This window comes from Panthera onca, chromosome C1 (assembly GCF_046562875.1).
Source record: "Panthera onca isolate mPanOnc1 chromosome C1, mPanOnc1 haplotype 2, whole genome shotgun sequence".
In the NCBI taxonomy this organism is placed as follows: Eukaryota; Metazoa; Chordata; class Mammalia; order Carnivora; family Felidae; genus Panthera; species Panthera onca.
In genome coordinates this window covers 116580572-116602296 of record NC_138346.1, presented here as the reverse complement: position 1 = coordinate 116602296, position 21725 = coordinate 116580572, and the positions used below count along the sequence as shown (strand labels likewise).

The window sequence follows — 21725 nt, the reverse complement described above, 5'->3', positions numbered from 1 at the left end:
TTTAGAACCAACAGGTGTCACTCAAACCCCTCACTTTTTAGACAAGGAAACTTAGGTGGCTTGTACAAGACAACACAGCATGTGGTACAGAATTCTGAGTTTCCAGTCTGGTGCTTTTTCCAGTAGTCCCCAATCAAAATACTTTCTTTCCTTTGAAGATGTCCTGTTCTGCCTTTTTATACTCGTCTTCTTTTGTAAGCACTATCTATGCTACCATCATTTCTCTAAACTCAAAACTTGGTGCCATTCAGTCAACATGTTCTTTTTTTAAAAATATTTTTTTATTTTGAGAGAGAGAGAGTGAAAGTGTGAGTGGGGTAGGGGCAGAGAGAGGGAGAGAGAATCTGACTGCACCCCAACATGGGCTGGGAACCCGACCCTGAGATCATGACCTGAGGCAAAATCAAGAGTCAGACACTTAACCAAATGAGCCACCCAGGTGCCCCATCATCAAATCTTTTTATTCTGCATTTGGAATGTCTTTTTTTTTTTTAAGTTTATTTATTTTGAGAGAGAGAGCACGCACGCACATGCAGGCACCCAAAGGGGGAGAGGACAGAGAGGGAGAATCCCAAGCAGGCTTCGGGCTGTCAGCACACAGCCTGACGCTGGGCTTGAAATTAAGGACCATGAGATAATGACCTGAGCTGAAATCAAGAGTCAGACACTGAACTGACTAAACCACCCAGGCGCCCCTTGGAATGTCTCTTAAAATCTATTTTTTCCTATCCATTTCATCACCACATCTTTGGCCTAAACTTTATAGCAATAGTCTCTCTTACCTCTAATCCTTTCTCACTGATAACCAGAATACTTTTACAGAACAATGTCTTGAATGTTATATCCTATTTGAATCCTTCAATGGCTCCTCAGTGCTTGGATAAGAAAGTTCAAAGCCTTTAGTCAAAGCCTTTGTTTCTCCTTCTCCCCTAATTGATCTCTTTGCTCACTTTTTTATTTGTCCTTGAACACTTTAAGACTTTTTAGCTCTAAACTCTAATTCATGCTGGTTACCTTGCCTGGCCTTTTCCTGCTCCTGTTAACCCTTCCATTCTTTCAGTGACCAACTCAAGTCCTTCTCCCAACAATTCTCTCCAATAAACATGATATACAGGCTGTCTTTGGCCCTTTACTCCATCAAATGAGATCATGCACTTAAAGTGCCTGTACAAGGTTTGGTATATAGCAGACTTTCAAAAATGTTATGTTCCCTCTTTATTTCAAAAATAATTTTATATTTTATCCCATTTGATTCCCATGACAAATTTTGTGTGATTGAGGACAGATATTAGCACAGATGAGGAAAGAGACTGAGCATTTAAGAGTCGGGGCACCTGGGTGACTCAGTTGGTTAAGCGTTCGACTCTCGATTTTGGGCATGGTCTAATGGTTTCTTGGGTTTGAGCCCTGTGCCAGGCTCTGCACTGACAGTGTGGAGTCTGCTTGGGATTCTCTCTCTCCCTCTTTCTGTGCCCCTCCCCTGCTCACACTGTCTCTGTCTCTCTCAAAATAAATAAGCTTTAAAAAAAAAAAAAGGCGTCAGCAAGGGTCAATCAGATAGTAAATATTTTAGGCTCTGTTCCAACACCCAAGTCTGCCATTGTAACCCAAAGCAGCCATACCTAATATGTAAACTAATGAGCACAACTGTGTTCCAATAAAGCTTTGCTTAACAAAAATGAGTGGAACTGGATTGACCTGTAGGCAACAAATTGGAGACTAATGGTTTAAGTGACAGGACATGTGAGTATCAGAGTTTGGATAGAAATCAGATCTCTTGACTTCTAAACCAGTGCTTTCCCATCATGTTATCCTGTTGCCTATATAATTTATTTTGCATTTATTATATGCTGATGTTTTACTATTTAACTTTCACGTCTACCATACTGTGTTCTGGTGGTCCAAGAGGCACTGGAATGGTATCAAAAACGTCTAACAAAGAGCAGACATTTAATAAAAGTTTGTTAATAAGCATAGTAATGTTCCAGTCTAGCATTAGTTTGATACTTTGAACCTGGCTTAGTTTGAGGCTTTTGTTTTTTGTGAGTTCTATTAGCGTAACTGATGAGGATGCAACTGTGTGTGTGCTGGTGCACGCCTGTGCATGTTAGGGGAAGTATGCAAAAAAAACCGTATTACACAAGTACCTGCTTGTGTACCTTTCTTCTTTCGAGCCTTTCCCTACTGTTTTCCAGTAGCTCCTAGATCTGAATTTATATGAATAACCGCAAATGGAAATGTAGAAGTAACAGAGACAAATAAAATAAAAGCGGTTTCCACAGTGAAGAAGAAATAAAGGAGATGTTTCTACTAGGTCTCCCTAAGAGGCAAAGGGATAGAAGTCGACATAAAAAGAGTCTTCAGTTCAGGGCACTTGGCCGGCTCAGTCCGTGGAACATGTGACTCTTGATCTGGGGGTTGTGGGTTCCAACCCCAAGCTAGGTGTGGAGATTGCTTAAGAACAAAATCTTAAAAAGAAAAGGAGGGGGAGGTGGAGGAGGAGGAGGTTGGAGGAGGAGACTTCGATTCTAAAACCTGAAGGTGTTTCCCAATTCCTTATTTCGTAATTTCATTTTATTTCGTGAAATGCCTGGGCAGATGATTTCATAGGCAACTCGTGGTTTGTTCATTTCTTTTCCTTCCTTTTTAAGCAGATGAGGGGTTTGAAGCTGTTTTTCCCGGAGAGCAGATCTCAAAGAATCTGTGTCCTTTGAGAAAACAGGAAGCGTGTTCAGGAAGCTTTGCCTATTTCTCTCATTTTTCTTCCAGAAAAAGAAATCTGGAAATATCTGTTACAGATTTGATAGGATTTAGGGATACGGAATCGCGCTGACCTCAGACATGGAGGGAGGAGAAGGCGAGGAACCAGTTTTGGGGGGACTTTAAGGCAACGGATATTTTGCTTTGTCCGGCGTGGCGTCCGGAGTGGAGGCGTCGGGAGTCCGGCAGGAGGCGTGAGGGGGCGTGGAGAATCCGTCGACTCGGGCTGGAAGCAATATTGCCATGCTTTCCACACAGGTGTTTTCTTCTGCCCGCCCGCCCGCCAGCCACAGCCAGTACTTCCTCGCGCGGCGCAGGAGATTACGTATTTCCGCTTCCGGCCGCGAGCCAGCTTCCCGGAGGCTGGTTCCGGAGGGCGTGGGGTGAGGAACCAGGGCTGGCAGTAGGGAAAGCAGGGCGGGTGTGGCGGGAAGGGAGGCTTGCGCGTGGTTGCCCCTCTTCGTAAAGACCTAGAAAGACTCCGTTCCCAGCCCTCAGCCCCAACACTCCTGGGAACGTGAACGATAACGGAGTACGCTGCGGCGCCTCCCCGTCTTCTTGTGCCACGACAACTCCGTGGTGCCCCCCTGCTGCCACCTCTTCCGTAGGCTAGGGTGTGTATTGCCACAGAGAACTAGGCAGGCTTTATAACGATTCACGTATGCTAAGATATGAGGACGTTGCTTTTCCAGATCCTGAGTAAGCCACTCGATAGAGCGGGCATTCTGTGTTTTTGTTGTTGTTGTTTTAACCTGGTCTCTGTACTTTCCTCCCCCTTTCAGCACTGTCCTTTAGATCCTGCAGAGTGAGGATTTAAACCCCAAGGTGATGGCAAAACATCTGAAGTTCATTGCCAGGACTGTGATGGTACAGGAAGGAAATGTGGAAGGTGCATACAGGACCCTAAACAGGTAACCAGAATCGTGCCTAGACCAGCTGTCTTGGGAAGTGTGGTGGTTATTCGCTCCCTTAGTTTTTTATCTTAAAGATGAAGTTTCTCCCAAAACCTGTCTGAAGTTTGTTTATACACAGCCTGAATTCTCTCCCCAAGACTTAAGGAACCCAAAGGGAAAACCAAGTTATAACGTGGTTGGGAAGCAGGAATGTAGTGCATGATAAATAGAAAGCTGAGAGAGGGATTGGCAGAGGACAAGGCTAATGGAAAGACAAATTCAGATTTGGGATCTTGGAGAAGCAAGCAAGAGATGTAAAAGTATAACAGGTTTAGAGGAAGGTTACAGCATAAGCAAAAACATACAAGTGGAAATGAACTGGGTGTAGAGGAGCTGTATTGATTGGTTCTGAATGCTACATTACGAGATTTAGAATGGCTGTAATAAAGAATGTCTTACTATCATACTTAGGCCAATAGTTCCTTAGTCTTACCTTGCCACTGGTTGTAAGTCTTTTGATTTTCTGGCTTGCTTCATCATTTTCTCTCCCCAGTGTAAAACAGTTTGGAGAAACAAATGCTTGTTGAGTTGAATTATCAAAGAATTGTATGGGGGAGACTGGGTGGCTCAGTCAATTAGGGATCTGACTCTTGGTTTCGGCTGAGGTCATGATCTCACGGTTTATGGGTTTGAGCCCCAAGTCAGGCTCCTAACTGACAGTGTGAAGCCTGCTTGGGATTCTCTCTCACCCACCCCCTGCCCTTCCCCTGCTTACACACTCTCAAACAAATCAACTTAAAAACTAACTCAAGTAAGTTAAGAATTGTAGGAAAGAGATATTAAGAGATTATATGAGTTGGGCTTCCACCTTAAAGCCAATAAGGTGGTAGCTTTATTTCACAAGTAAGGGAAGCTTAGGACATTTAAATTACGTTTCTTGAATCACACAATTACTGAATGGAAGAGAGGAGTGCAAAACACACCTTTCGAGTGCGGTGCTCATTGCTTTATGTCACTAGATTGTTTACTACTTCCTCTGGAAAAATAAACACCTGTTTCATTAATTTTCGAGTTAAGAATCTTTATTTGATTGGGTTTATTAGTGGGGTTCTTGGGGACTGAGAGGGTAAATGAAAGATGATCTAGTTCTTAGCAGAGTTTTAGGTGTGGGTGGTTGGATGGCAGAAGACCATAATAAATGAGGACCAAGATGCTGTCAGAAGCTGTGTAATCAAGAAGTTGCAGGCTTAAGATGGATTGTGTGTCTTTTAAAAGGATCTGGTCTTAGGTCTCAGCCCCATTACTTCATTCTGTGTTTGTGCATACCAATCCTGTCTTTGGGTGGAAGCTGTTTCCTAAAGATACTCCATTAAGTACTGGATAGTAAGATACACTATATTATTTTTTTCTGTGGCTGCTCATTCCCAGCTCTTTCCTATTTCAGACCCAGTGGCATGTCTGTGAGAGGGTTGAGATGTCTAATGACCTTATATATATAGACCTTACATATCTCTGCCTTTATATTAGAAGCACAAAATAAATGTCTTTAAAGACTCAGTAGTGAATTAGCTAGTGAGATGAAATGCTGAATTTGGGAAAAGTCTTACAGATTCCTTCACCCTTTTTCTGACCTTTCTCTGTAAGTCTTTGATTTATTTTGGTAGATTTAGATGGGTCTGTTAGCCAGGGTGATTGAGATGTTTGTATTATTGAAGGATGTCAAAGGGCAGCTGTTATTTGATGATGAAACATATTTCCAAAGGCTCAGCTTTAGCTCTCCTAACCTCCCCTGTTCCTAAAGTGCAAATAACACAAAAGCAAAAAATTGATTTTTTTAAAGAAATTAGCTGCTTTGGGGCTGTCTGGGTGGCTCAGTCAGTTAAGCCTCCAACTCTTGATGATTGAGCCCTGCCTTGGGCTCTGTGGTGACAGCACCCTGTCACCTCCCTGCTTACTCTCATACATACTCTCTCTTAAAATAAATAAATAAAACATAGGTAGGCATTATGTGTTTGCTATGATAATTGGAAGTCATTGTAAGGAAATTTTTACCCTTTTGGTTTTGCTTTTTGGTGATTTGTTTATTTATTTTGAATGATTGAGAGTTTGCTTTAGGAATCTGTTTTCACATCCCTGTTTCCCTTTTTTTTCCTCTCTCCCTTTTTTTAAAAAATATTTACTTGAGAAGGAGAGAGAGAGGGAGACATAGTATGAGTAGGCGAGGGGCAGAGACAGGAAGACACAGAATCCGAAGCAGGCTCCAGTGTCTGAGCTGTCAGCAGAGCCTGATGCAGGGCTCGAACTATGAACCATGAGATCATGATCTGAGCTAAAGCCCAGCGCTTAACCCACTGAGCCACCCAGGCACCCCTCCCCATATTTCTTTTAAGATTATCTTTTTGTAGGTGAATGGCAGTTCACACATACTTTTTTCCTGGGTCGAAGTTGCCATGTTGGGGGCAAGTATTACAGTAGTGATTTTGTTTTTAAGGAATGTGTATATTTTTTAATGTTTATTTTTGAGAGAGAGAATGTGAGTAGGGGAGGGGCAGAGAGAGGAAAGACAGAAGATCCAAAGCGGGCTCCACATTGACAACAGTGAGCCTGATATGATGCTCAAACTCATGAACTGTGAGATCATGACCTGATCCAAAGTTAGAGGCTTCACTAGCTGAGTCACCCAGGCACCCCTACACTAGTGATTTTTATAGTCGTTGGGGAAGATACTTATTTTGTCAATTTGCATTCAGTCTTTGGGAAGCTACATTTCTATTCCTTTTAATCTTGGGGTGTTAGATATATATATGCCATAAATTGTATTTTAGCTTTGGGGAAAAAATGAACAAGTATTTTGCTCTTAGAACAATTTTCTAGGCAAGGACTTTAAACATGAAAATGTGAGCCAGCTGGTTCTGGAGTATCCCAGTCTTCCTGTCAAACAGTATTTTTTGATGTAATTTTATTTTTCTCTGCTTTTTCCTAATCTCTCTGGCCACCTTTTCTGTATATCTGTCTTACATCCCAGGCTTCTCCTTATCTCTCAGCTTTCTGATGTTTCATAGTTTAAAAATTAGTCTCATGTTCTGTGGTCTAATTACAGCAGTAGGTAGGAAACCAAATGAGATGAGTGGGAGGTGGTTAAAGCTTTGGCGTGTTTGGAGCAAAAACGTAGTCTTACAAAGGAAACGGCCTATGTGTCTGCCCAGTGAGACCACCACAAAATGCTTGTTATATAACCAAGTGCCCTGGGATGAGGAGATGGAAAGTGGGGGTTGCTAGGAAGCCCTGCATGATTGGCTGGCCCCCAATCAAGGAAAGGCAAGCACACTGGAAGTATGCCCAGTTGACCCCTTTTATTCCTGGTAGGCCAGCTTCTGGGCCCATTGGGTCCTTGTGTATACATGTTACCCTGCCGTAGGCTGGCTACACTGACATGTGAGTTTGCCACACCCAACCTCCCCCAGCCCAGGCAGCTCAGCTACTTTTACATAATCTGATGAATTCCACTAAAATTGGCAGTTGATTTCTCCTTCAGTGTTAGTTTGCCAGGTGCCTGAACTCTAGCTGATCTGTTTACTCTAAAGCTTTTGATCTGCTAGTCCTTGAGCTACATTTGGAAGCAGAAGTAACACCCTCATTAGTAACACCCTTTCTATTTACTTCATGAGTTCTTTTTATTTATTTATTTATTTTATTATTTATTTTTATTTTTTATTTTTGATAGAGACAGAGCACAAGTCGGGGAGGGGTAGAGAGAGAAGGAGACACAGAATCTGAAGCAGGCTTCAGGCTCCAAGCTGTCAGCACAGAGCCCAGTGCAGGGCTTGAACTCATGAATTGTTATGACTTGAGCCAAAGTTGGACGTTCAACTGACTGAGCCACCCAGGTGCCCCTCTATTTACTTCATGAGTTCTACAAAACTCTTCCTGCATCCTTTTTTATTAAAAATGAGTTGAGATGCCTGGGTGGCTCAGTTGGTTAGGCATCCAACTTCAGCTCAGGTCATGGTCTCATGATTTGTGGGTTCAAGCCCCGTGTTGGGCTCTGTGCTGACAGCTCAGAGCCTGGAGCCTGCTTCAGATTCTGTGTCTCCTCTCTCAGCCCCTTCCCTGCTCATACTCTGTCTCTCTCAAAAATAAACATTAAAAAATATTTTTAAAAAATGAGTAGATGCCTCTACTGTAGGGACTCTGGAGCTTTGGAAGGTAATCTGTGCTTTTTTTTTTTTAATTTTTTTTTAACGTTTATTTTTTATTTTTGAGACAGAGCATGAACAGGGGAGGGTCAGAGAGAGAGGGAGACACAGAATCTGAAACAGGCTCCAGGCTCTGAGCTGTCAGCACAGAGCCTGACGCAGGGCTCGAACTCACAGACCGCGAGATCATGACCTGAGCCGAAGTCGGATGCTTAACCGAGTGAGCCACCCAGGCGCCCCAATCTTTGCTTTTTTAAGATAACTAGAAATGTCAGGGTAAGGGTTAGAGTAGTTAGAACCATCCAGGGAATACTGTTTGGCAATGGTGTTATCATTTTGTTGGGGACTACGATCTTTTCATCCTTTCCCTTCCTCCACTCTTAGATCCTTCTGTTACTTTTTTCTTATCTTGCTTTTTTGCCTGAGCACACAGGCATTTACTTGGAAAGGTGATCACTTCTGTTTCAAACCCTTGGAAACTCCAGTAGGTTACCTGAGTATGTGTCTAAACTCCCTTCTCCTTTTGCAGATTTCTTTCCTCCTCCTTTTAAACTGTCTTTTTCATTCCATTAGGATTTTCTTCCTAGTAAAGTCATATCCGGGGTCCCCGATTTTTTTAATCGTTTCTCCTCAAACACAGTCTCTGTGTCCTTTTTATAATTTATATCCAATCTTTTTATTTTCCCAGAGACTTTTTTCTGTTGTTTCTCTAATGTATTAGACTAGTCCAAAAAGTGGCCTTCATCAGACAGCAGTAAACAAGATCCGGACGGATGTCTGGGTCATCCCTTTCCCTCAGCGTGCCGTGTCTTCTTGGCTTCCGTTTTTTTACTCTGAGGAGCCCAGCCCAGCCCTTTCCTTCCTCAGGGTCTCCTTTGCCCATAGGCCCCACAATAATTTGTCTTCTGAACCTTGTGGTTTTTGTTTGAGAAGCAGAATGCTACTATAGAACACTGCACTTAAGATCTAGATTCTACTTCTAGCTCCATTTTGTGACCTTGGGCAGGTCAGTCTCTCTGGACTTCCATTTCCTGAAGATGACATTATCTGCTTAATTTTATAGGATTGTATTAGGGTCATGGATGTGAAAATGCTGTCTAAACTCTCATGTTACATCTTAGGAAAGGTAATATTATTGAGGCTTTCTGAGCTATTATAAAGGTGCTTAATCCCTTGAGCTACGGACATTTGTCAGTCACCCAGAGGATTCTTTTTTTTTTTTTTTAAGTTTATTCTGAGAGAGCGCGAGACAACACGCACAGGTGTGGGGCACAGGCAGAGAGAGGGGGAGAGAGAATCCCAAGCAGTCTTTGCATTCTCAGCACGGAGTCCCACGTGGGGCTCAAATTCAATGAACCGTGAGATCATGACTGAGCTGAAATCAAGAGTTAGACATTTAACCGACTGAGCCACCCAGGCTCCCCTAGAGGATTCATTTTTATCATACATTTACTGATAATACGCTCTTTGCTAAGCATTATGTTAAATACAAAAATGTGTAAATTCATTTTAAAAAATGAATAAATTCATTTACAAAAATAATCTCTAACATTAGAAAGCACAAACTCCAATAAGGGAGATTTTAAAAATTAAAAAGAAAATGGGTGCCTGGTGGCTCAGTTGGTTAAGCATCTGACTTCAGCTCGGGTCACAATCTCACAGTTCATGAATTCGAGCCCCATGTCAGGCTCTGCACTGGCAGTGTGGATTCTGTCTCCCTCTCTCTCTGCCCCTCCCCCTTCTTGCACTCTGTCTCTGTCAAAAATAAATAAATAAACCTTTTTTTTTTTTTTTTTTTTTTTTTTTTTTTTTTTTTTTTTTTTAAGTAAAAAGGGTAGGTCAGTTGGTTAAGCATCCGACTTAAGCTCAGGTCGTAATCTCACAGTTTGTGAGTTTGAGCCCCACATTAGGCTGTGTGCTGACAGCCTGCAGCCTGGTTCAGATTCTGTGTCTCCCTCTCTCTCTCTGCCCCTCCCCTGCTCATGATCTGTATCTCTCTCTCTCTCTCTCTCTCTCTCTCTCTCAAAAATAAACATCAATTTTTTTTTTTTTTTTTTTTTTTTTAAAAAGACGGGGTGCTTGGCTGGCTCAGTTGGAGGAGCATGTGACTCTTGATCTCAGGGCTGTGAGTTCAAACCCCACATTGGGTGTAGAGATTACTTGATAACAAATTTTTTTAAAAACTTACAAAATAAGTAAAAATTGAAAAGATAGAACATGGTTAAATATGATATTGTCTGATCAGTGCTTTATAAGAGGCATTAACTGTGGTATGGCATTGGTTTTCCCTAGACCATTAGCAGCAACATCACCTGGGAACTTACTAGAAATGCAAATTCTTGGGCCCTACCCTAGACCTATGGAGTCAGAAACTAAAGGTGACACAGCGATCTGTTTAAGTTTTCCATGTGATTGCTGCATGCTAAAGTTTGAGGACCACTGTGCTTTGGGAACAGAGGGAAGAAGTGATCAGACTCTACTGTAATTCTTGTATAATTGTCCTCTCTACTATACAGCAGGGGGAGGGAACCATATTTAGGTTTGTTTTCTATAGCATTTAACACAGTATCTGGTACCGATTTGGGATTCCATGAAAACTTCATTCCATGAAGACCAGTTAGATGCTTATGTCTGGAGTCCAGACACAAGATGATAAGGACAATAATTAGAACTGTGGCCACAGGAAAGGAGAGAAGGAAGAGATCTAAGAACTATTTCAGGTTATAGAATTCATAGGATATGGTAACTGTGGGTGTAGAAGTAAAAAAAAAAAAAAAAAGGCCTAGTCCAGGAACACACAGATTTTTAGCTTGAGTAACTGGTGATGTCATTAACACTATAGATTTTAGAAGACAGTAACTTTGGTCTGTGTAGGTTTTGAGGCAATTGGAAATAACAGTCTAGCTCTAAGGTAAGTTTGGGACTAGAGTTAAAGAGTCAACCGTGTCTGCATCAGTTCTCAGTTGAGGCTGAGAATCACCTGGCAGTATTTCAGAACATTTCCAGTGCATAACCCCACTCTAGACCAATTAAATCAGAATCTCTAGGGGCACCTGGGTGGCTCAGTCAGTTAAGCATCTGACCCTTGATTTCGGCTCAGGTCATGATCTCATGGTTTGTGAGTTCAAGCCCTGCATCGGGCTCTGCGCTGACAGTGCAGAGCCTGCTTGGGATTCTCTCTCTGCCCCTCCCCCGCTCGCTTTCTCTGTCTCTCAAAATAAATAAAAATTAAAAAAAAAAAAATCTCTGAGGAATGGTGCCCAGGAATCAGTACTTTTTAAAAAACCTTCTAGGGGCGCCTGGGTGGCGCAGTCGGCTAAGCGTCCGACTTCAGCCAGGTCACGATCTCGCGGTCCGTGAGTTCGAGCCCCGCGTCAGGCTCTGGGCTGATGGCTCAGAGCCTGGAGCCTGTTTCCGATTCTGTGTCTCCCTCTCTCTCTGCCCCTCCCCCGTTCATGCTCTGTCTCTCTCTGTGCCAAAAATAAATAAAAAACGTTGAAAAAAAAAAAATTTAAAAAAAAAAAAAAAAAGAAAAAAAAAAGAAAAAAAGAAAAAAAATAAAAAATAAAAAACCTTCTAGAGGATGACTCCACTGTGCATTGGGGCTCACTGGTAAAGGTTAAGGAAGTCATGAAGAACCAGAAAGACAGAGGTTTTCAGTCAGAATCTGGAGGGATGCCAACATTTAAGAGTAAATTGAGGAAGAAAGGCAGCAAGGATATGGAGTCTTTTGGTCTTTGGTGCCCTACTTCTCTATTGTAAGATTCTAGTGTTGGATCCAACATGATTTTTGGGCATGACTATGTTTCCAGTAGAACCTGAATTATCTGCTCCTGTTTCTGGGAATTTGCAGCAATTCCCTTGCCTCACATTTCCCTACCACTAACAAACTGATCTATACAAATAAGATTTTCTAGTAGCCTATAAATCATTCTTTTTTTTTTTTTAATGTTTATTTATTTTTGAGAGAGAGGGAGACAAAGTGTGAACAGAGGAGGAGCAGAAAGAGGGAGACACAGAATCCGAAGCAGGCTCTGAGCTGTCAGCACAGAGCCTGATGTGGGGCTCGAACTCACAAACTGTGAGATCATGACCTGAGCCAAAGTCGGATGCTCAACCAACTGAGGCACCCAGGTGCCCTAATCATTCTTAATATGAAACAACAGGAGCCTGGGAGAGGATCCCATAGGACACTGGTTCCCAAGTCTATTCACATTTGTAATTTACCCAAAGCTCACATCTTTTCAAGTTCATGTTCAATGTATTATTGTTATTTTGGGCTTTGTGGTATAACATAGCAGCAAAAAATAGGGTTTCCTGCTGGGCAGAAGTAGCTGGTGGTTTCTCTTATTTTGATTTCCTTTTTCCTCTATCCCCCTTCTTCCACTTAACCTCCTTATCTCCAATTGTGTTTGTGACTGACTTTTTACCTGTAGTAAAAGGCCAGGGTGAGCAGGAAGGGGGCCATGTAAACAGTGCCAGGAATGGAGGGCAGCAGCAGATGCCTCCAGACCTCCTGAGGACCAACTGGTGATGGGTTGAGAGGGAGCAACAAATTACAGATTGGAGCCACAGCTCTCAGGAGCCTGGGGATGGGTAGCTTATAGAAGCCTGATGTCTTTGTGGGAGAACAAAGAGGTGAGTTTGAGTTAGATATGTTTTAAATCCAACAAGAGGAGCTGCATTGCAAGGAATTGGGTGGGCAGGAGAAAACAGATTGAGCTCAATTTTATGGACCCTTAACGATTAATAAAACATAGTTTCTGCCTTCAGAGGCTGTCAGTCTAATGAGGGAGATGTCTGTATAAATAATAAAATGGCAGAATGAAATAACTGCTAAATAGGTATACAATAAAATAAATGATTTTCTCTAAAAAGATGAGAAACCTTTTTGGAGAGGTGGCATGTAGGTTTGGCATGAAAAAGATGAGGGAAAATTTCATTCAGAAGGTTGGCAACTGGGGGTGCCTGGGTGGCTCAGTCAGTTAAGCATCTGACTTGGGCTCAGGTCATGATCTCACAGTCCGTGGGTTCAAGCCCCGCGTCAGAATCTGTGCCGACAGCTTGGCGCCTGGAGCCTGTTTCACATTCTGTGTCTCTCTCTGCCCCTCCCCTACTCGTGCTCACTTGTTCTCTTTCTCTCTATCAAAAATAAACATTGAAAGAAAGATTTAAGAAGGTTGGCAACTGGAAGTAGGGGTGGCATTCTAGGCTGAGAAAGCAGCTTGAGTAAAGACTTGGTATCAGCGTGTTCAGGGAGCAGTCTGTAAAGTAGTGTGGTTAGAGCATGTGTACATGGCAAATGATGGGTGAAGCTGTTATTTAATGTTCCCATTTGTATCATTAGTGTATCATTGAGCCTCTTCTTTCCCCAAGTAGGCCCAGGGATATCTCAGGCCTCCAGACTTCAGCTGTATCAACCAGTTAATGCGATGGGATGGCTTTTGCAACTAGGGATGGCTTTTGCAACTAAGGAACATGTAGGAATCACCCCCTGGTGATTTATTTTTTCCTACTACAAATGACTTATTCCATCTGAAGATTCTGAAATGATCCCTTGGTTGAGAATCACTGCCATAGAGAGCCACTCCTTTCTTTTTTTTTTTTTTTTTGAGTTAATTTATTTTGAAAGAGAGAATGTGAGCGAGGAAGGGTTAGACAGGGAGAAAGAGAGAATCCCAAGCAAGGCTCTGCACTGTTAGCCCGCAGCAGGGTTTAAACTCACAAACCGTGAGGTCATGACCTGACCCGAAACCAGGAGTCTGATGCTTAACTCACTGAGCTACCCAGGCACTGTTCTTACAGGACTCTGTCACATCCCTCAGGTGTGCTGTGGTAGAAAAAAGATTGAAAACATAACCTTGACCATAAACTTCCCAAGAGCAAGGACTATGTAATTACTTTTTTATATCCCACAAATTCCTGTTTGGGGCCTCTGTAAGTAGGCAGTTAATGCTATATAACCACCATTTCACATAATTTTTATAGACACCAGTTGTTTGGCCAGTTGGCTTCTGGCCATCTGTGAAATTCAGAAAGAATGAGCCCAGGTTTCTAACTTTACTGCCTGCCCTTACACAGAATTCTCACCATGGATGGGCTCATTGAGGACATTAAGCGACGGCGGTACTATGAAAAGCCTTGTCGCCGACGACAGAGGGAAAGCTATGAAACCTGCCGGCGGATCTACAACATGGAAATGGCTCGCAAGATCAACTTCTTGATGCGAAAGAATCGGGCAGACCCATGGCAGGGCTGCTGAGGCCTGTGGATTGTAGGCCCAGTATGAAAATCCCTTTCCAGCTGTCTCCTTCCTATCTCAAACCTCATTTTTTCTCCCCTTTTTTATAATAATAAACTCAATCACATATATGCAAGAAGGCCTGCATATATAGAAGTAATCCCGTAGTTACCAATGGACCCTCTCTTTTATTAAGTGAAGGAGAAACTGAGTCAAAAAGTAGTCTAGGAATAGAATGGTGATTACCAAGGGCTAGTGGGGAGTGGGGAATTACTGTTTAATGGGTACAGAGTTTCAGATGGGGATGGTGAAAAAGTTCCAGAGACAGACAGTGGTGATACACAACAATGTGAATGTACTTAATGCACTTAAATGGTTAAAATGGCAAATTTTGTGTATGTTTAGCTATAATATTTAAGTAGTCTAGGAGAGGTGAGAAGCTTTTCTAAAATATAGCAGAATAGATCTATGATTTTTTTACCCGATTCTTACGAAACCCAAATCAAGACCTTATTATTGGAAAAGCACCTGTTACTCTTCACTGAACTGTCCCTCCCCACCAACTGTTAGATAAAAGGAGAGGAAGCATGTATGTATTTGGAATAAATTTTGCTACTGAAATACCCGTCGACCAGACTAGAGTGCCAGAATCCTTGCCCAGAGGAATCCTTAAGATAAATCTAACACTCCTGTGTCTGTCTTTCCCTTAGTTTTTCTAAAGGAGGATAGTGGAGAAGAATTAAAGCAGTAGGTGGATGGTAGAAAAGAGGGAATGGGAGAGTATTAAGAGATTAAGGGCATAGAGCCAGAAATATCTACAGCAGTGATAATCAAAGTGTGGTCTTTGGATCAGCAGTATCAACATCACCCAAAAAATTATTTGAAATGCAAATTCTGAGACCTACTTTAGACTTTATGAATTGGAAATTAGGGTTAGAGCCCAGTAATCTAGTTTAACAAGCCCTACAGGTGATTCTGATGCCTGCTCAAGTTGTAGAACCACTACCCCATACTACTCAAAGTAATTTCCAGGCAGAGATCCCCACCATCACTGCTACTTGTCAACACGCGTTCTTGGGTATGTGATCACTGTAGGAAGACTAGCTGCTCTGCTTGTTTCCTTTGGCCTTGGCCCCCTGACAGCCACGCTGCTAGTAAAGAGTTGGTGCCAATCCCTGTAGGAGAAATGCAGTGAGTAGGTGGAGCGACAAGCTCACTTCTCACCCAGGCTCCAGCCCTCAGTCTGGGGTTTAAAAAGGAAGTAAACTAAGTCCCTGGCTTCTCCAGATTACTAGTGTTCAAACATTGCCCCCTTGTGGTAAAGCAGCATGAAATCACATTTCTCTAGTCTTAATTTTAGTCTTCTCTCCCTTTCACAATTACCATATTTCTTGATTAGGCAGGCCTGCAAGAAGACGTGCTGGAACCACTGTTCCTTGTCTTGCAAGGCTTGATCGTCTTCCCCTCATCAGGCCCATGGTGAATAAAGCATAGAAGTAGCTTAGAGAAGATCTGGTCCTTGCCCTCCAGTAACTTGTGGTTGGAGAAATTCTTTATAGACTGTGTTCAGTTTTGTTATTTTTGTACAACTTCATTTTCAAGTTATACGTTGGTACTTCTGAATCCCTTTTCAGTCCCTGAATTTGGTCTTTAATATATGACTTTTGCGTGATTTTGAGCCATGGCATTGTTTCACCTCCTGCCAATTGCTGTTGCTAAAGATTAAAGGCCTGACCTTGGCCAAAATGGAAGGGTATGTTTGTGACAGTAGAGCCAGGCCTGTTACTTGGCAGTGTTCCTCTGAGATTACAGTTGCTTCTGAGCTCCCTCCAAAATATCAAGCGGCGGCTAAGATCTGGAATTTCCTTCATCTCTAAAATTATCCTCTGCTTGTTCTAGTCATTCATCCTGACCATTGTCCGTGTCCCCCAGAGCAGTGAACAGGGAGGTTTTAGCAGATAGCCCCTTTGAAAGGCCTCATGGAAAAGGGGTAACTGGCTGGCTGCCTGAATTCCAGTCGGCTTGTGCTGTTGTGGCAGGGAGAAAGATGTCCTTTCTGTTCTGAGAAGCTACAAGATACCTCATGGTCATACAATAAGTAGAAAATTCCTTAATCATTTGTCCCTGGTGGGTTTAGGAAGGGTGGTTTGGGGTTTACCCAGTTACACAGTGATAGATACAACACCTACTATCGTGATCTTCAGCATCTGTGACATTTCCTAGATGTCCACTGGATTTGCTCTGGCAGGTTGATTCTAATCATACATAATTTAAGAATCATAAAATGTTTAGTGCTCTGGAAACAGGTATCCATTTAAAACTGGGACTCTGTTGTTTAACTCTAACATTGTACTTTAATGCTTTCAGAAGTGTACTAAGTATGAAATGAGAGTTTCCCTATCTGTTGGCTGCAAACATTGAGGAATAGTAACTCACTGAATATTGACAAGGTAAAGTAATAATGGAGTGATGTGTTCAATGTAAGTAATTGAAAGGAAAATGTTGGAGCTTCCACTGTGTGCCAGTTATCTTACATAAGTAGTTTTTTACTTAGATCTGGATTTGATCATGACCTTGGCAAGTTATTTAACATAAAATCTAGTTTTCCCTGTAAAATGAGAATAATTGAATATACAGGTTTTTGGTGAGAATTTAATGAGATCATGAATTTTAAGTACTCAGCATGGTATCTGGCACATAGAACTCAATAAATGTTAGCAGTAATCCCTCAGTTGTGCCAGACAGAAGCCTGATCATTGATTCCTCCTCCACACTCAACCACTGCTACATCTACTTAATCCCTGTTTTGAGGACTAAGTGCCACAACCCTAGTCCCATCTACTGTCATAACTCTTCTGAATTACAACAGTCATTTAACCATTTTGCATCAGTGTCACCTGGCCTTCAGTCCCTCCACCCTTAGGTCAGAATGATTCTTCAAAAATGCAGCCTTGATCATTTCACTTTCCTGCTTAAGTAGGTAATTGGTTCCCACTGTTTTCAAGATAAAATCCAAACTACTAGCATGGCATTTAAGGCCCTTCGTGACTGAGTCATGCTTTTCAGATTAGGCACTTGATGCCCTCAAATGCACTTCTGGGATGTCCTGTTTTCTCTCCCTGCCTATATAGCAGCTCTCAGTTCTCCGAGATGACTAACCTGATCTCTTTACCAACTTTTCTTCTCTTGAATTTATCTTTATAAGCTTACTATTGTAATAGTTTATTTCTATACTGTATTGTGATTTATCGCTTATTTGCCTTTCTCCCTCCATTATATTTTCAGTTACGTGGGGGTAACTTTGTTGTTGTTTTTGAACCAGTATATTCCCAGTGCCCCAGTATAATGCCCAGTATTTAAATGCTCAATAAATACATTTTTTTAAGATTTTTTTTGAGAGAGAGCATGCGAGGGGCAGAGGGAGAGAGAGACTGCAGAGTGTGGAGCCTAGAGTGGGGCTCTAGCTCACGAACTGTGAGATCATGATCTGATCCGAAGTTGGACGCTTAACTGACTGAGCCACCCAGGCAGCCCTTAAGATTTCAAGCCACACCCAGGGTGAGGCATGAACTTACAAGCCCAAGATCAAGAGTCGCAGGCTCTACCAACCGAGCCAGGCAGGCACTCCAGCATTCCAAATTCTTTATATCCTCACCAACACTTGTTATTTTCTGTTTTGTTTTTAAAATTTTTTTGCTAGTAGTCCTTCTAATGGGTCTGAGGTGATACCTCATTATGGGTTTTTTTTCTTTTTACTTGTGGGTTTGGATTTGCTTTTCTGTGATGACTAATGATGTTGAACATCTTTTCATGTGTTTATTGGCCATTTGTAGATCCTCTTTGCAGAAATGTGTATTCAAGTCCTTTACCCATTTTTGAATGTTTGTTTTTTGTAGTTGTTGAGTTAAAAGAGTTCTTTGTATATACTCTGGATATTAATCACTTACCAGATATATGACTCCTAAATGTTTTCTCCCATTCTGTGGGTTGTCTTTCTGCTCTCTTGATAGTGTCCTTTGGTGCACAAAAGTTTTACATTTTGATGAAGTCCGATTTATCTATTTTTTGTTGCATGTGTTTTTGATATCATAGCCAAGAAATCATTGCCAAATTCAATGTCTTGAAGATTTTCCCCAATGTTTTCTTCTAAGAGTTTTATAGTTTCTGTCTGTAACTTTAGATCTTTGATCCATTTTGTGTTGATTTTTTAATATGATGTGAAGAAGGGGCCCAACTTTATTCTGTGCATATGGACACCCAGTTTTTTCTGTACCATTTATTCAACAGACTGCCCTTTCACCATTGAATAGTCTTGGCACCCTTGTTAAAAACCCACCAGTCCATATATGTGAGGTTTTTTCTCGACTGTCTATTCTGTCTGTGGGTCTATATGCTGTCCTTATATGTGTCCTTATGCCAGTACCACAATAATTGTTTTACACATTATATTTAATCCTCACAATATTCTTTTTACATAGAGATTCCTATTCTCAATCACCTGAAGGAATCACACCTAGTACCTGGGAGACTAAGGATTTGAACCCATCTAATTCCAAACATTAGAAATAAAATCAGTTCCTAGAAAAACATTTCCCTCTGGGGAATTGAACCCAGACTATTAAAAGCACTCAAACAGAATAAACTTACAACTCTGCAGAGTTGGAATCATTAACCTATTCAGACTTTGAGTGAATATTCTGTGAGACATTGGTATTAGGTGCTGTAGATACAATGAGGAAAGAAATGGACCCACAACTATATGGTCAACTAATCTTCAACAAAGCAAGAATGAATATCCAGTGGAAAGAAGACAGTCTGTTCAACAAATGGTGGTTGGGAAAACTGGACAGCAACATTCAGAAGAATGAAACTGGACCACTTTTTTACACCATACACAAAAATAAACTCAAAATGGATGAGAGAGCTAAATGTGAGACAGGAAACCACCAGAATCCCAAAGGAGAACACAGGCAACAACCTCTTTGACCTTGGTCACAGCAACTTCTTACTAGAAACATCTCTGGAGGCAAGGGAAACAAAAGTAAAAATGAACTATTGGGACTTCATCAAGATAAAACATTTCTGCACAGCAAAAGAAACAACAAAACTAAAAGGCAACCTATAGAATGGGGGAAGATATTTACAAATGACACATAATGACAAAGGGTTAGTATCCAAAATCTACAAAGAATTTATCAAACTTAACACCCAAAGAACAATCCAGTGAAGAAATGAGCAGAAGACATGAATAGACATTTTTCCAAAGAAGACATACAGATAGCTAACAGGCACATGAAAAGATGCTCAACATCATTCATCATCAGGGAACTACAAAACCACGATGAGATACCACCTCACCCATCAGAATGGCTAAAATTAACACAGAAAACAACAGATGTTGGTGAGATGCAGGGAAAAGGGAACCCTCTTACACTATTGGGAATGCAAACTGGTGCAGCCAGCCACTCTGGAAAACAGTATGGAGACTCCTCAAAAAGTTGAAAATAGAACTGCCTTATGATCCAGCAATTGTGCTACTAGGCATTTACCCAAAATACAGATTCGAAGGTGTATACGCATGTCGATGTTTATAGCAGCATTATAAACGATAGCCAAACTATAGAAAGAGCCCAAATGTCCATTGACTGATGATAAAGATGTGGTATATACAATGGAATATTACTCAGCCATCAAAAAGAATGCAAACTTGCCATTTGCAACAATGTGGATGGAGCTAGAGTGTACTATGCTAAGCAAGTAAGTCCATCAGAGAAAGACAAACATAATACGATTTCACTCATGTGGGACTTAAGAAACAAAATGGATGAACATATGGGAAAGGAAAAAAGAGGGAAGTAAACCACAAGAGACTCTTAACGGTAGAGAACAAACAGGGTTGATAAAAGGAGGTGGGTGGGGTATGGGTTAAATGGGTGATGGGTATTAAGGAGGGCACTTGCTATGATGAGCACTGGGTGTTATATGTAAGTGATGAATCACTAAATTCTGAAACCAACATTAGACCATGTTAACTAGAATTTAAAAATATGAAAAAAGATACAATGGGGGAAGCTGAGGCATGAATAACTTGAGCAACATATTAGGGCTCCCTCAATTTGTTACCCAAAACTAAGCTTTATTCCATTATGTCATGCTGCACCATCAGGGAAGGTGGGTCTTAGTATATATTTCTCAAACTTCTTTGAAGCCAGCCTTTTAATACAAAAGTCTTATGTTCCCTGGGAAATTTTAATAACCTACTTAGAGAATAACTGCATTTTCTAGTGAGCCTGTCATCTAAGAAGACATCTTGGAATTTCATTTTCTGTAGTTTGTAATCTGATATAACAGAATAGTTTATTTCCCATACATGAAACTGTGCCATAATATTGGACGGGTTTTTTTCCGAACTATACTTTGCCCACATACATGCTTTTCAGAAGCTTTGGTTTAATGGTCAGTAAGGTTTAGAGCCTCATTTTGAAGAAAGGGAAAAATACAGGCTTACTGATAGAATGGGAAAATGAGTACTGTCAGGTCTTATTTATCATTTATTGAGCCTTTATTTGGTCTATCCTAGGTCCTGGAGATAAAAAAACAATGTGACACACAAAGCCTTAAGGCTTTTCCATTCTCTAGGTGAAAAACAGACCAGCGGGTTCTGAGGCCTGCAAGATCCGCTGCTGAAAAATACTCATTCTCTAGCTCAACAGATATTTAATTGTGCCAGGTGCTATTGTGGGCATTTATGATATATATCAATGACAATGATTCCTCTCTAAGTGTTTGTTTATTTATTTTGAGAGAGAGAGAGACAGAACATGAGCAGAGGAGGGGCAGAGAGGGAGAGAATCCCAAGCACTGAGGCCGATGTGGGGTTTGATCCCACAACCCTGGGATCATGACCTAAGCTGAAATTAAGAGTCAACACTCAACTGGCTGGGCCAGCCTGGTGCCCCTATTTTATTTTATTTTATTTTATTTCAAAATTTTATTTTAAGATTTTATTTTCAGTTTACTTCTTTTGAGAAAAAGAGCATACATGTGAGTGGGGTAGGGGTAGAGAGGGGTGTGGGGAGAGAATCCCAAGCATGGAGCCTGATAGCTGAAATCGAAAGTCAGATACTTAATGGACTGAAACACCCAGGTGCCTCAAGGATTCTTGTCTTTAAGTTTGTATTTTAGCAGAGGGAGTCATGATAAGCTATAAACATAAGTGAACTAGTAGAAGTACTGTGGAAAAAGAAAAAGATCCGGGAAATCAAGAGTACCCAACGGGCTTCAGAATTGAATAGGGTGGTCAGGAAGGTTTGCTGAAGTCATATTTGAATAAAAATCTGAAGGGGATGCAGGGAACAAATCCTATATCTGGATTAAGAACAATCCAGGCAGAAAGTATCAAGTCCAGAGGCCTTGAGGTGAAATTATCTTTGGTATGTTCAAGAAACAAAAGGGGTTAGGATTCTGGAGTTGAATGAGTGAGGTAAAGAGATCACAGAGGTTATGGAGTGGGGCAGATTTTGTAAGGCATTTTACTCTGATATGGAAAGCCAAGGGATGGTTTTTAACCAAGAGAAGAATAATAACCTTTCTGATGTGTGTACATGATCACTACAGTACCTGCCACTCTAGTAC

The 21725-nt window shown here is 41.4% G+C and overlaps 1 protein-coding gene and 1 long non-coding RNA gene across 5 annotated transcripts; one reads left to right on the top strand and one right to left on the bottom strand.

The window, feature by feature from the left end:
• Positions 1-481: 481 nt before the first annotated feature.
• Positions 482-3035, bottom strand: LOC132671591 (uncharacterized). Its single transcript, XR_009607172.3, has 2 exons — positions 2835-3035; positions 482-2708 (listed from the first exon to the last, which is right to left on the bottom strand). It is a non-coding gene; the product is annotated as an uncharacterized LOC132671591 (long non-coding RNA).
• A 29-nt stretch (positions 3036-3064) lies between these two features.
• Positions 3065-14719, top strand: MRPS21 (mitochondrial ribosomal protein S21). Of its 4 annotated transcripts, none has more exons than XM_060622541.1 (3): positions 3065-3143; positions 3556-3671; positions 13931-14719. In XM_060622541.1, exons 2-3 carry the CDS (start codon positions 3589-3591, stop codon positions 14109-14111), a joined length of 264 nt encoding a protein of 87 aa, XP_060478524.1. In that variant the 5' UTR covers positions 3065-3143; positions 3556-3588; the 3' UTR covers positions 14112-14719. The 4 variants fall into 4 exon arrangements, with proteins under 4 accessions (XP_060478524.1, XP_060478522.1, XP_060478523.1 ...); XM_060622539.2 differs by having other exon boundaries at positions 3081-3143; positions 3543-3671; XM_060622540.1 differs by lacking the exon at positions 3065-3143 and adding an exon at positions 3150-3374.
• The last annotated feature ends 7006 nt before the right edge of the window (positions 14720-21725 follow it).

Coding starts and splice junctions, on each gene's coding strand:
- MRPS21 (XM_060622541.1), top strand. CDS start 3,589: ATGGCAAAACATCTGAAGTTCATTGCCAGGACTGTGATGGTACAGGAA. Junction 3,672..13,930: donor GCATACAGGACCCTAAACAG/GTAACCAGAATC, acceptor GCCCTTACACAG/AATTCTCACCATGGATGGGC.